The 14,338-nt window shown below is 46.4% G+C and overlaps 4 protein-coding genes and 1 non-coding gene across 5 annotated transcripts; 1 reads left to right on the top strand and 4 right to left on the bottom strand.

Annotated features, from left to right (window-relative positions):
• Positions 1–36: 36 nt before the first annotated feature.
• Positions 37–1,587, bottom strand: F9C07_2286162 (putative monooxygenase; the record flags this gene model as incomplete). The annotated part of the gene is made up of 1 exon (XM_071510806.1): positions 37–1,587. The coding sequence occupies one exon, from the start codon at positions 1,585–1,587 to the stop codon at positions 37–39; it is 1,551 nt and encodes a 516-aa protein (XP_071367776.1).
• A 1,426-nt stretch (positions 1,588–3,013) lies between these two features.
• On the bottom strand, positions 3,014–3,102 carry F9C07_t209. Its single transcript has one exon. It is a non-coding gene; the product is annotated as a tRNA-Asp (tRNA).
• Positions 3,103–3,307: 205 nt separating this feature from the next.
• F9C07_2286161 (uncharacterized protein) lies at positions 3,308–8,650 on the bottom strand. Its single transcript, XM_041294014.2, has 11 exons — positions 7,559–8,650; positions 7,040–7,407; positions 6,818–6,980; positions 6,642–6,759; positions 6,229–6,587; positions 5,677–6,178; positions 5,212–5,622; positions 4,954–5,160; positions 4,677–4,898; positions 4,383–4,607; positions 3,308–4,319 (listed from the first exon to the last, which is right to left on the bottom strand). The coding sequence occupies exons 2-11, from the start codon at positions 7,125–7,127 to the stop codon at positions 4,287–4,289; spliced, it is 2,328 nt and encodes a 775-aa protein (XP_041149257.1). The 5' UTR covers positions 7,128–7,407; positions 7,559–8,650; the 3' UTR covers positions 3,308–4,286.
• Positions 8,651–9,544: 894 nt separating this feature from the next.
• On the top strand, positions 9,545–10,886 carry F9C07_8438 (uncharacterized protein; the record flags this gene model as incomplete). Its single annotated transcript, XM_071511777.1, has 2 exons — positions 9,545–9,910; positions 10,233–10,886. The coding sequence occupies 2 exons, from the start codon at positions 9,545–9,547 to the stop codon at positions 10,884–10,886; spliced, it is 1,020 nt and encodes a 339-aa protein (XP_071367775.1).
• Positions 10,887–11,463: 577 nt separating this feature from the next.
• F9C07_8437 (putative MFS multidrug transporter) lies at positions 11,464–13,327 on the bottom strand (the record flags this gene model as incomplete). Its single annotated transcript, XM_041294015.2, has 6 exons — positions 11,464–12,017; positions 12,079–12,126; positions 12,223–12,468; positions 12,540–12,669; positions 12,727–13,140; positions 13,208–13,327. The coding sequence occupies 6 exons, from the start codon at positions 13,325–13,327 to the stop codon at positions 11,464–11,466; spliced, it is 1,512 nt and encodes a 503-aa protein (XP_041149259.2).
• Between the last annotated feature and the right edge of the window lie 1,011 nt (positions 13,328–14,338).

The following is a 14,338-nucleotide window of genomic DNA, read 5'->3' as shown; positions in this document are numbered from 1 at the left end:
CTGCCTCTATGGTGCGAGAAAGCAGCATGGTAATGTCTATTTCTCCTCCGTGATTTCGGTCATGCTACCCACATCATCTCGATACTCTCCTGAAAACTCCATACATGTGTCAAAGGATACATACCGAGCGTCCAAAGAGTCCAGTATGTAGTTTGTCCGAGGCTGCCATGGTGGTATTTCTCCCGCCCTGGGTACATTCCCTTGTTCCCTCAGCATGTAGTTAGAGCTTAAGTTCCAAAGCTGACGAGGCTGACCTGCCGAGCCGTGCAGGCGAGGTGTGGCCGCCCGAATATTCTCTTTCTCCATATGTTTTATCATCCGACAGATGAATAGAGCAGTGGCGTCTGCTCCAAGCGTCCATGACGCATCAGTCAGATGCCCCAGCACAAAAAAGGAGTTCGGAATATCTTGCTGCATCATGCCTTTCCACATGACTTTATCAGCAGTATTACAGGGGGCGTTGTCCAATTCGAAATGGGTTCCACCCCCCACTTGCATTTTAAGACCTGTAGCGGTTACAATGATATCTGCGTCGACGGTCCTGCCGTTGTCGAGAATAACAGCGCTCTCGGTGACTGTTTGAATGTTCGCCGTCTCAATGTTGACTTTGTTGGTGTGCAGACTTTGGAAGAAATCCCCGTCGGGACATGCTAATAGACGCTCATCCCACACTTTATATCTGGGTTCGAAATGAGGCGACAGGGGAACATGGTCAGGAAGTTGTTTGGCTGTCAGCCACAGCACAATACTTCTTGCAGATTGCGGAAAAGTCCGACAGAAGTTATAGGCTCCTAGCATGACTGCCATCCACACATAGCGCCTGAGTTTGTGTAATACCATAACAGGCAGCAGTCGATTCATCCATGAATCCCCACTTCCATTCGGAAGAGATACAATGTAGCTTGGACTTCGCTGGATCATTGTTACAGCAGATGCCGTCTCTGCGAGCTTGGGAACAAGTGATATTGCGGTAGAACCGCTACCAATGACGGCGATCCTTTTCCCGGCATAATCGATCTTCTCTGGCCAGAATTGGGGATGTACGACCACTCCTTTATAGTCGCTCAAGCCTGGTATCTCTGCTGGGAGCGGCCGGTCATAATCATAGTAGCCCGTCGCGAATATCACGAATTTTGCAATGAAACGAGGCTCCTGATCTTGACACGCCGCAGTTAAATTCCACTGGCTTTGCTGAGAATCCCAATTCAGGGTTTTAAGTCGATGGTTAAACAAAATGTGATCCTCGATCTTATATGCCCTGGCAGTGCTGTTGATATATTCGAAGATGGAACTACCATCGAGCATATTCTTGCTGGTGTGGTATGGCTGCCACGGAAATCCAAATGTGTGGATGCCAGTGTCTAGTCGGACTCCAGGGTACCGAAAGAGGTCCCACGTACCACCAGCAGCGCCTCGAGCTTCAAGAACGGCATATGAGCAGTTCGGTAGTATAGTCTGGATGCGATAAGCCGTATTGATACCGGCCATGCCGGCCCCGGCTATGATTATATCGTATTTCTTTGTGGGCTCCATTGGTGATCGTCTTTGCGTGTTTGAACGAGAGAGTAGCTGGATACGGAGCCTCATTATGTTAAGAGATTTGCCTTTAATAGTAGTTGCGTGTAATTGATAATTGGGTTTTGGTCCTTGGAAAACCAGGCAATATAGTTTTATTGATGCGTATGTGGCGCTAAGGTTCTTCTTTTAACTCGAAGTCTACCAGGTTAGTCTTTTATTTGTGTGCATACAACTTGTTTAACAAGGAAAGCTGCATCCTACCATGTTTTAATTTACAATATCAACTTATGTTCCTGTTTGCATTATCTAAATGATGTATGTCACGGCAGAAGAAGATTGAAAGTTTAATCGTACAGACATTCGCATAAGTGATGGAGGGAAATCCTTTCCCGATGAGATCGAGCAAAACCCACCCATTGCCAATGTCCTCCTATGTTCTCCCTGTAGCTTGGTCACTCTCTATCAATGGCAGTCATTTTTCGACCCTGTTTCTATCAGATGCAAGTCGTAGAATGAGCTACGAACCAGACTTGGTGTCCAAATAGGAGTATCACGATCGAAAACAGATATAGTATGGAATCAGGAGCTGTGAACCTGTAGTAAAGAAGGTGAGTATAACATCTACGTATAACAGCCCTTGAAATACAATTGAATTCACCTATCAGAGAGTCACCACTTGAGAGGAGCATAAGATTCCAATACCCAGCTCTTCGGAGGGTATCCACCATCTACTAGGTCATCGTTGTTGTATGCATATTTTAATTCAGTAAACCAGACCGGTCAACGCTAGAAGGTTGACTCAAAGTAGAATTCAAAAGATAGTCCATCAGACCGATCAAGAGCGCTCCAAGCCCTTGTGCAATCTAGAAAACACGGTAGTCTCGCTGACCAAGAATAAGAGACTAGCAGAAAGTGAAAGCGCCTTCGAAGGGAAGTCAAACCATGCCAGGGCAAGCTTATTGCTCCAGACAGACACTGTTAGCATTAATAAACTAATGTAGCTTTCTGTAGTGCTTTACCTAAATATTCTCAGTCAGATATGCCATGCCCTACGCGCAGGAATACTTCTTAAATGAAACAACCCTAACAGAAACATCCATATATGATGTTCTTGGGATGAAGCATACTTGAGCGTACTATTGAATGAAAGGGTTTTACAATTGTAAGATTGTACAAAGACTAAGCCTCCTTTTAGTATAGAAACAACTCTTTGATGTGGTATCAAAGGTCGGTTACTTTGTAGACTACGGCAGACTATACCGGAGCTACCCGCGCGGCAATTATATATTTCTCGGTATGGAGCAGAAGTTCCGCTTTGCGCAGAGCCGAGCAAGTCTCTTGGATTGCTTTGCTAAAATGAGTATCCATAGAAATTGATTTAATACCTTCATGAATAATGACTTGATTGAAATGGGTTACAGTGTGTTTTCAACATCTAGTTACTGGAAAAAAAGAGCGTGGGGGTAGGGAGAATATGAAGCAAAAGAAAAAGAATCTCCCCGACTGGGAGTCGAACCCAGGTCTCCCGCGCTTGTTCTCGTATGAGATGACAAGCGGAAATCATGACCGTTAGACCATCGAGGAATTGATGCAGAACTATTTTTCTTTTAGCTTTATAAAGCAAAGGACTATTAATTCCATAACATCACAACCCCTTGACAGCCCTAATTCTGTACTGAATAGTGCTATGGATTTGAGTAGACCTGTCTGAATCGGGTATAATGTTCGAAAAAAAAACATCGATGCGTATGTATATAGTCCTTTAGAGCCCTTTTCTACTTCTACGGAATGTATAACAACAATACTACTATTAGAATATATGTCTGAAATTAGAGAAACTGAATAAATATGTCAGTCCCACTCGACCAAGACAGCATATGGCGGCGTCAAGGCTGTGCCTTGAGCACCTGATCCCTACATAAATCCCCAACAGAATGGCACCTCGCCGCTATACACCTGTCGCAGCAGGAAGTCTGCTCCGTAACCTTTCCGCTCAGCCTGTCTGGTCTCTAAGCCTTTTCCCAATCCGGGATGGGGGAGTTGAGCACAGATATTGGGCTATGAGGGCCAACGTTGTTCGTAGTTGTATCGCTGTGACCAGCTAGTTTCTCGGTGTTTGATCTCAGGTACGAGCGTGGAATTGTTGCGTCGTGTGCATCTGGTGCAGAGCGATTTTGATCACACTTTGAATTGGCATCTGAACAATGTTAGCAGGCCTTCTGTCGAGTCGAGCCCTATCCGAACGTCCTCATGGTGGTCGCCATTTCTTGGGCATCTTTGATAAAGAAGAGGTCAGAGAGTAAGGTTATTTGTTTCAGTTGAGGCTCTGCTAGTGGAGAGGAGCTTTCCGGAAGTGACATTTGGCTGAATTGAAGTGAAAGTCGCTCTGGAGTTGAACAGGTGTAGAAATGCCACTTGCTTATGTTACCCCACCAAATTTCAGAGTGACTCAATATAAATGAAAGGTGGTATGTACTTGGCCCCGTTGCATAGTTAGGAGTCAAATTGATGACAAGAGCATATGTTCAGGAATAACTTTCATGCCCATGAAATCAATGCATTACGGCCGCTTGTGTGCAATGCATGCACCTTTACCGGTAAGGCATCAATCTAAGGGGCAGAGCTGAGAGTTAGACAAAAAAATCTTTTTAACGCTTCTCGTTCTCTCATCGCTAGTCTTATTTGACATGAAATCTATAATACTGTCTCCAAAACCAATCTAGCTATATACTTGAACACTGTTGGTTTCATTGAAGTATAGACTGCGATTAGTAGTCATCACCAGGGTCAATAGCGTCCGCCTATGCCAAACTTGATTAGTGATATATTCTCGGTAGCAAGAGAACGTATGGCAAAATACTCACCAACTGCCCTTGATCCGCGTCGCGCTCTTCTGTTGGTTTTGCCAGGTGCTCGAGTGCCGCGTTGTTCTTCTTAATATCTTCCGCAACTTCTTCACTACCTTCAGCGGCACCCTCTTCGATAGCCTTAGTGTGTTCCAGTCGGCGGGGAGGTAGTGCGGGGTTTTTAAGCAGATCCTGAAGTTCCTGGTAACGCTGGCTGGAGCCCGCACAAATCTTGTCCTTTGTCTGTAGATCCCAATAGCATCAGCAACCAGTCCATCATGTATTGACATCCATTTATCATGGAACACTCACCTTGGCAAGGATTTCTGCAATACCCTCCTTGGCACCTTTAGAATAATTCCGAAGCTCGACCTGTTTCACCTCCAATCCTTGCTTATCGGTGAGTTTGGTCATTTCATCGACCAGAGTCAATCCTTTGAGGATATGATTGTCATTGACCTCGATGTACATGTTTGCAATATCCTGGTACAGGGAGAAGTTGGCCGCGACATTAAGTGCGTATTGAAGAATGGTCTTATTGAGATTAGCAGGTGTCCGACTCTGGATCGATTTGCATATTCTTGCTTACATTGACGGTAAACTGGTTCACCAGGTTGCCCTGAGTTCGGTCGTCCCCCACCTCCTTGGTCAGCTGGATAAAGGGTATCACTTGCTTTTCCACGGCTGATCCAACGAGCATGGAGAGGGTACTAAAGAAGATAGTCAACTTTCTGACATTATCCTTGAGCTGGATCAAGTAGCTGATGCAGTCACGAAGAACACGACGAACATCCTCCTGCACCGTTGTTAGCCAACATCATCTTTCACTGGAGCATGGGCTACCTACCAAGGTTAACTTCTTCTGGCCCAGTTGTGCGAGTTCGCTATGAACCTTCGCCAGCTCTTCCTGAAGTTTGAGTGTTTGGGTATGCATCTCCTGGGCCATCTTCTGTTGTTCCAAGTAGGCGTTCATTGCCATTTCAAGACGTGCGGTGGCAGCGTCGACTGTGGCCTGGGTGAGATCCTTTCTGGCTTGGATCTGATCCGCGCTGTTATCCGGCACGGTGATGTTGTAATTTGGGTTTCCGGCAGTCTGCGTTCGCGAGGCCTTTGCTTTGGATTGCATCTTCTTTGTCCCATTGAGTGATTTGTCGACTGCCGTCCGCCAGCCTTTAACGATTTTAGAATCATCGGCTGGCTTCTTCCACTCCTTTGCATCATTACTCTTTTTCCGCTCCTCGTTCATTTCGTTGATGACCTGGCATTGTCAGATGAGTCTTAGTCTTACATGTGCCAGCGGGGCACATCTCACCTTCAAACTGTCCGTGATGACTTTTAGTAGAGCCTTCCCACCCGAGGACTTCTTCTCCTCCTCGTTGTTATTGATGCTTTCCTGGACTTTTGTCAAAAAGGTCTCCGCAACAACAACTGTGAGTTTTTTATCTGCATTGCTGCCCGAGAGAATCCGATCCCAATCCACCTTGTCGTTGAGGATGTCATTGAGGACTTCTAGGGATTGAAGGACGGGCGGACACCTAGAGAGGGCAGCATCTGTCCCTGCCTTATCCTTCTTATCCTCTTTTCCCTCCTTTCCCGCCTTGTCATTTCCGGTACCTTTGCCACTTTTCCCTGATCCGCTACCATCCCGTTTGTCTTGATCAGATGTCTTCTTCGTATCATTGACTGCCTCGGACGTAAAGGCAAGCGCCGAGCCGGGGCTGAAATAAACCGCAGCTGCAGTTCCAGCGATTTTGATCAAGGAAGCTGCTGTCTCTGCACCCATAATAGCCAGCTGCTGGACAAGTAGGTCGTTTCTGTGAAGCTGTCAGCTTTCTGATGACCTCGAAGATGGAGCTTTTCATACCCGGTGGGGAAGTTGTCCATCAGATTTTTGTATTTCTCTCGTTCCTCTTTCAAGGCTTCTTCTGCTTTCTTAACTCGTCCCTCGTGTTCTTTCAAGCTCTTCTGCTGCATTTCTTCGTAAGTCTTCTTTGCCTTTTCGTCACTCAGAATCCGCTGGAACAATTCTGCGCCCCGGCTTTCCTCATCTTGACAAGCTTCATGAAGCTCCATGATATAATTCAGCCAATACTGGAACTGGTCGTCCATGGCTTTGGCATTTGCGACACACTGGGTGGCCGTGTCCTTCAGGACATTCAGCTCAATTTTGACAACCGTTCCGCTGAATCTCTCCTCACGTAGAGCTTTGAGAAGTGTCAGCACCTACTGGGAGTGAGTATTCATTCTCCGTGAATTGTCAATAATGTGGCTTCATACATGACTCTTCATCGCCTCTGACTTCACTCCGATATCGGCCATCTTGGTCCTTGCAAGGTGGAAGGACCGTGATCCCTCGTTGGCAACCTCAACCAAGTTCGTACTGAGGTATTGGTGTCTGCAGAAGCAATATCAGTATCAAATTTGGATGCCAAGTTGAGATGCTGCCAACACACCCTCGCAGGAACTTGAAACCTTTAGCGGGGGCCGTCAACTTAGTGCTCCGCCCAACATCCGTTGAAGCCGCCAGGGAGCAGCATCCCAAGAGCTCCAAGCAAACCGGTGCTGCTCCCAGTATACCGGTCCAATCATTTTGAGTCCAGGCTTTGATCTTGATATCTAGAATGAAATTAATTTCGCGAAGTACTTGATGATCAGATAGCGCAATTTGAGCTCACCGTCCACGTAGTCTTTAACTGTACTAGGTGCCTGTGCCGCAACGACCACCGCCGCCGCAGCCTTCTCCTGTTCGGTGGTAAAAGCCATGACGAACCGTTTCTTCAAAATCCAACTGGAAAAGGCTGTGTTTAGACTGACGTTAATGATAGGACCGAATGATTTGGAGGAAATGAACAACCTCGACCGGACAGGTAGGTAGACCGTAAAGCATAATTTTGTGTCGAGGGCGCCCAAGTGAAAGAAACGAATCTTCCTCAGGTTCTTTATATTAGATTAGTAGGCAAGGGTGAAGTGCGTTATTTTGTACTACTTCAGCTAAACGCAGGACTGAAGCAGAGCTGAATGGGGCGAGCTGAAACGACATGATCTGTAATTTTCCTCATGCTCATCAGCTATTGTGGTAGGGCCACCAGATCCACACACAACCCAATCGACCCTTCGCCTGAAAAAGCATACCCCGTATGATGATAGGATTCGTCCATCGACCCTCTCAGGCCGCCAGGTCGTGGGGTACTTACAATGCGAATGACATCATGATGTTCGGTCTTCAGCTGAGCCACAGCGCATGAAGTATTTGTACGTAACCAGAGTTTTCGTTAGAGTAAGCATAAAGGTTGCAGCTAGCCGCCAGGCCAACTTCAAAACTCTAAGCGATCTGGTTCAGGCCTGCGCACGATAGTTGTAAAAACTCCAAAGTAAGTAAGTGCGTACTAGTCAATCCTCACCGTGACATAGTGGATCCTACTAAGAATCAATACCTTTCCATATTTAGGCTAGTGAATACGCTGAAAGGTTTGACTTAGGCCACCGGTTTTGAATTTAAGCGGATCTACTACTCCGGAGTTTTCCTTTGGACTTACTGTGCGGAGTAGTCTGTTGGATCTCAGGATCCCACGGTTACTAATGTATATAACTACAGGTCTCCATGCAGAATCAAATAGCGACTACCTCTTTCTAGCTCTAATCACCCGGTTAAAAATATCTTGAAGCCACACGAATCCTAGCTTGTCCTTGGTCCAACTAGGAAAATAAGAGCCAAAGAAATACTGGTTATTATGGATTTTAGATTACCAGACACCGCATATAGAAGACCTAGTAATAGCTGAATCCCGTCGGCTCAGATATACGCAATAGTAGTAATCCACCTCCTCTCGCTATCCTATAGACATTGCCCATCGCCGTCTTCCTCGTACCAAATTCCTTTTCTTTCCCTTCGGAGAAAGATCCACAGTGGGTAAAAGAAGTCCCGATCTCGCCTAGTTCCACAGCCCACGGAAGAATCTGTCTTTCAGCTCGCCAGCGCCATTTCACCTATGGTCTACCAAAAGCAGAGATGATTGTCACTATATGCCATCATAGCTGCCGATCTATGTAGTATTTGTACTGTACTGACTCTACTGACTCTATTGAGGTAGCGTGGAAAGATCGTGCTAGTCCCTGTGGGGTAGTTCGCTTAAAGATCGTGAGTAGAACCGTCGGGCCCAATGTGGATATATACAGCTAGCAAAATCCCGAAGGGAAATGATATACAAACACACCGACAGAGATCAGCACGATCTTTTCGCACCCTGACTCTGTACACGGCCGGTGTACCTAGGCTCAAGGCATAGAAATTTCATTAATCTGCCTGATCCTCGTGCAAAATCGCTGTAAAGTGGGTCTATTCAGCCAATTATTCAAGATATAGATACAGTCACGTGCCTCGCTACTTAGTGTTTTTGATTCAAAATCTTACCCGCACACCATAGTCTGTGCTCAAATTTTAATTAATTGTTTACAGATGGGCTTCAACGTAGTAAGGCCCTTACCGGCCGAATACCAAGCCTACGAATGTAGTCCAATCACTTTTGGAACACATCTTCGTAGCTTAGAAGACTCAAGTTTATGTGGAGCTGAACAAGGATACCTATGTAGCCGTCGTAAGCCCATCAGCAGAAGGCCCACTAGATGCATCATACGAGGAAGGATCATGCCTTTATTAGCTGCCAGTGTAGCACTTTAACTTTAGCTATGGATCACAAAATCGCTTGTAGGAGTAGACGAAGAATCAATTGATGATCATGGGGAACTTGATCAATTACGGCAAGATTTTCAGGTGTTTCTCCACTCCGATCAATGGGACGATGAGTAGTCCCCCACATGCACCGCCAGATATACAGCCAGCCACCTAAGACAACGCTCCTAGCTAGGTAATACCGAATCTCGTCTCCTCGATAGAACGTTTACCCCCACATAAGACATTTAGATACCATGAAGAGCCTTTACACTGCATACTATCTGAGACTCTATGACGTTGAAACTTCTTACAGCGATACGGATCTTATTGACACGATATAGCTACAACATATATAACGTCCACTGATGGATACTTAAAGAACTCCAGGCTCTACATGTCTTCAGATATGGTCTAGTGACCACATACCCCTTCTATCACTTTCATCTAGCTATATATTTTGTTTTCTCTATTACATCAGTCGTTCAGTACAGATTTTTTTGTTCTCGCCATGCCTCAATTCAGTGTGACATTAGGTCTAGAGCATGATGCTCCCGAATCAATCAAAAATCTCGAAGACGTTAAAAGGATATTCAACGACGCCCAGTCGACGGTCAACCGTATTAATGATCAGGACCCCATCGCTGACATCATAGAAAAGGCCCAGGAGGACTCGGACGACTGTATTCTTAAAGCCTATGATGCACTGAAGAGCTTCAATTATGCCGTGTTTCGTCGGGTAGTACCCGATGAAATAGTACGAGATCACGAATGGTTTGATCCCAATTTCCAGTGTAAAAGGGTAGTCAAAGCCTTTACTTTCGCCGACGAGGAGAATGGGCGTGTTGTGACCGATATGCAGAATCTGCATGAGGTGGTGAGTAAGATTTTCATATTAGAATGTTAGGTTTGTATATTCTCTTGACTTACGTTGGCTTAGTACACGGAGCTCTCGGGGACAATAGAATCTTTGAGCAGAAGAATCACGTCCGCCGAGTTGTTTCTGGATACAGAAATAGGATCCCTAGACGAGCGCATGGCGGAGGCAGATCGCAGACTCGAAAGCTTGAAGAAAGACGCTGAAGACGCCAACGCACGGCATCAGAAAGCACAGAAGGACTATGACGATGCAAAGGCAAAGGTAAGTTGACGGGCCATTTCTCGCTGAGCTGTCAAAATCTGACTGCCAACTATTCCAGGCGGACTCGCATGACACCGTCCAATTCAACCCTATTAAAACCATCGACCTTGCTATAGCCTTGAACGAAATCAAAGTCGCGAGTTCAAAGATCAAAGAGATCAAAAAGGAGAAGGATTCAATTGTGAAAATGAGAGACGAGCAGAGTAAGACGAGGAACACCATGAAGGGTCAAAGAGCGGGACTCGCGCAGGCATCAGAGTCGCTCCCAAATCACAGGGATCAAGTGAATCAGGCTCGCACTTCCGTTAAAGACACTACAGACAAGGTGATCAATACAAAACAAAGATTAGTGGAGGTAAGAATGCGTCATCTGGCAACCATCAGTGCCTTGGTTGATACACATTTTACCGCCTCTCTCCCCCCTTCATGCTTCGCCACCATCCTGCGCATTGCCAGCTTAGCGCCAGATGAGCTTTTCTTCCCCCTGGACACAAGGTGGCTTTATTTGTATTTGGATGAACTTTTCCGAACTATGGAGAAAGTGCCCGAACGCATGCTTGTAGGGGAGGTCGATCCAGATGACTATGGAAACGAAGAAGTTGAACCACTGGGAAAGCTTTTAAAGAAGCTTCAGACAACGAATGAGCGCCGAAGGGAGATTTTCCAACATATAGTGGAGCAGTATCAGTCTGATAACAGAAGGGGCTTCTAAACACAGGCTCAAACATCAAACCGCGGCCTATACTATTTGACTACCTAGAACTATTCGCTAATTACAAGCAAACCGCCGGAATATATACGATCTTCAGAGGTTTCATCCAGATTAAAGTTGCACGCCATCTCGCGCCGGTTGCGAGTTCTTGCAGCGGTCTCAATCCTATCCTATCGGATTGAAGAAAGCTTCAAATGGATTATGTTGTAAGGCCAAGGTTACAGTGATATCCCAAGCACTTACTGCCTGGTCGTTAGTGAAACCTTTGATCATAACAACTGCCTAGAGCGTATTTGAAAAGGTTCTCAATCTCAGGAAACAGATTTCATTGATTTCTTTTACCGGCGCTTTAGCACTCGCGAGTAAAATGCGTAGCTTTAGACCTAGATCCGAACCGAACAAAGCCGTCTTGGACTTCCAATCGTGCGGATATTAAAAATTAATCAGTATCTACCACAAGGAATATTAACTTTTAATCAATAGAAAGAGGAAAGGAAAAGAAAAACTCCACCTAGCAATGCAGACGCAGAGCCACAGACATGCAAACCTATGCCATCACATCATGCAAGCCCAAACCCTAAACATCCCCCACCGACCTCTCCGCCCTCTCCTTCAAAGAATCCTCCTCCAACAACCGCTGACAAAACGGACTCCTCTTCCTAATCCAAGGCCCCGCATAAAGCAGCGCAAACGGAATTGGAATACACGCCAAACTAGCAAACCCCAAGACAGAGGTAGCCCACCCAACACCTAAAGTCGAATACAACGGATCCGCAGCAAGCGGGAACAGCGCACCCACTATACTCCGCATGATAACCGATGCGGCGAGAGCGCTCGCTGAATAAATCTTGTACGCGTCTGTAACGTACGTGAGCAGCGAAATGAAGATCATTTGGTAGCCGACGCCGAAAAGGAGGCCGGATAGCACGGGTGCGATCCAGTGGATGTTGCTGTTTGCGGTCCAGCCGAGCCAGAAAAGACTAATTGTTAGGCAGGGACCGGCGATGCAGGATATGGGGAGTCGGTGCAGTTCCGGGCTGGTGGTCCAGGATTTTCCGGCTTTTTTGGCTTTTTCGTAGATTGTGTCGTAGTATAGTGAGATTAGGCCTGAGGAGGCGGCGCCGATGCCGACTTTTTTTGCGGGGTCTTGGTTAGTTTGGGGGTGGTTTTGGGGTGGCTGGGGGTTACTTACTGGGGATGTAGGTGAGGGATGTTGTTTGGACGTCGAAATTGTATGTACCTATGGTATGGTGTGAGTATATGCTTATTATGTTTTCGTAGACTTTGTTGGCTGGGTTTTGTTTGGTGGGAGGGGAGACGGGCTACAAAACCGTACCTTCAAAAATAATGGGATATGCTTGGAAGTAGAAGAAGACCAGACTGTATGCAAGAGAAATATAGAGAGCCGTGAAAAAAATGATGGGTTCAAAGACAAGCATAGTGATCGGACGCGTGATGATCTGAGTAGTGCTGTATCGAAAGCCTCCATTCTGCAGCTCTTGCCGAGACAGATAAGAATTGCACCCCGACTCCTTTCTTAGCCTGGCAGCCCGTTGCTTTAGAATGACGGGTGCAAAGGTTTCTGCAGTAAACTGTATCAGCATTCACCCAGTACGACGTGAACAGATGTCATTCAGACCCGAATGTTCATACCTGACATAAACATAAGCCCTATCCAGGAAATACCGGCGAAGATTAGGTCAATGCGAAAGGTCCATCGCCATCCGTACTGGACTGAACACCCAGATATTATCGGTCCAACAATTGGACCGAAGCTTGCAGCCTGCGGGTCATGTTGGAAACAATGTTTGGAGAAAGGATAGGCCTTTGTTTAACCTACCGACATATAGAAAGCCATCACCCGTCCCCGGCTCCGTAGGTCTGAAAACATATCCGCGTATACTCCACCGATCACTGTCTGTGGCGCCGCACCCATAGTGCCGCAGATAGCTCGAAAAACTAGGAGTGAGGGCCAATTCGGTGCCAAAGCACAGGCAAGAGTTGCCAGGACAAAGACAGTGAAAGTCCAAGTGAGAACCGGCTTCCGACCAATAGTCTCACTTAATGGGCTAAAGGCTAGAGGACCTACAACATATCCGATAAGGAATATGGCTGTTGGTAAGACCTTCTGTCCATCACCGTGCTGGTCGAAATCTTCCATGATAGCAGGGACCGCATTGCTAGGTAGAGAGGATGATACACCGCTATTGAGAACAACGAACAACGCTATGAGAACATTGTACACCTTTTTATTCTAAAGTAGAAGCATTGGTTAGTCCTATTGGAAATGTCCGTGCACATTCTAAACACCAAATACATACAAAGTCCCAATTGTTCGGGTTCGCTGATGACCCCTCTTTGAATTCAACAAGTGTCTCCTGCTCCGACAATTTGACCAACTTGTAATGCTCGTCTGCTCTATTACTGCTCATCTTGGACATTATGGAAGGCCCAGCCTCCACCTCGTCATCTCTTCCTGGTATGTATTAGGGCTGGGCGAAGAGTCACCTGGAGGAACAAGCGCACCTGAACTCGGGACAATAGCAGTTTGAACAGTCACTGATTGTTCTGCCCCCTTTGCCATTTTGTATGATATGAAAAGGAACCAGAGACAAGGTACACGTAACGGAGAATGCCAGTCAAGATTGTTATGTTAATCCATTCCAATGCATTCGGAAGTCGAGAGACTGGAGACTATATAAGAAAACATCTTTGACGCTCAGGCTGGCCGAACGGAAAAGAAACACACTGAAAATTGAGTCATAGAGGCTAGACCTTGATAAGTTTACCAGTGTGCGATGTCTCACATCGCCATCAGGTTTTTTGTTAATAACAATGTACCAATGAATGGCGTCTATACTTCAGCTTCGGAACCGGGGCCGGATCGGGACCGGTGGACAGAAGATTCCACCACGCGGCCCCGACCAGGACCCGCTCCGCGATGTCCGTTTCCGTTGTGAAATCTCATGCGCTTCTACGGTTTGGGATTCTTCTTGTTGGATCTAGTGTGACGATCATCAGGCGCAACGACAGTGTGGATTTCTGCCCAACAACATGATTTGCTCTGCCAGCGTAGTAGTTCAAGAGCTCCGGCCCACCGGCCCATACCGAAAACTCTGATACTTCCAGAACAAAAAATGTTACTCGAAACCCAATAGTATTCGCAGAGAAAGAAACTAGTCAATCGATCTCTCGTAGGGAAAAGCTGGAAGGTATCATTGTGGCAAAGAAGGCATCACTGGCAAGAAGTCAAACAAATCATTTTGGCCCTCCTCAAAAAGCCCAAATGAATCAGCAATGGGGTTTGACATGGTCCAGTTGGGCGCTTCCATAGTACCAGCCAACCTTGAAAGAGGCGGTCTAGATATCGCACCTTTGTCGCTACTTGGCATCGATACGGCACTTGTGTCCTTATCACCTGGGAAGGCCGCGCCGGGTCTATAGCTAGTAGT

Source organism: Aspergillus flavus, chromosome 6 (genome assembly GCF_009017415.1).
Source record: "Aspergillus flavus chromosome 6, complete sequence".
NCBI classification, from domain to species: domain Eukaryota; kingdom Fungi; phylum Ascomycota; class Eurotiomycetes; order Eurotiales; family Aspergillaceae; genus Aspergillus; species Aspergillus flavus.
The sequence above is the reverse complement of the archived record's forward strand: the minus strand, read 5'-3'. Positions and strand labels throughout refer to the sequence as shown.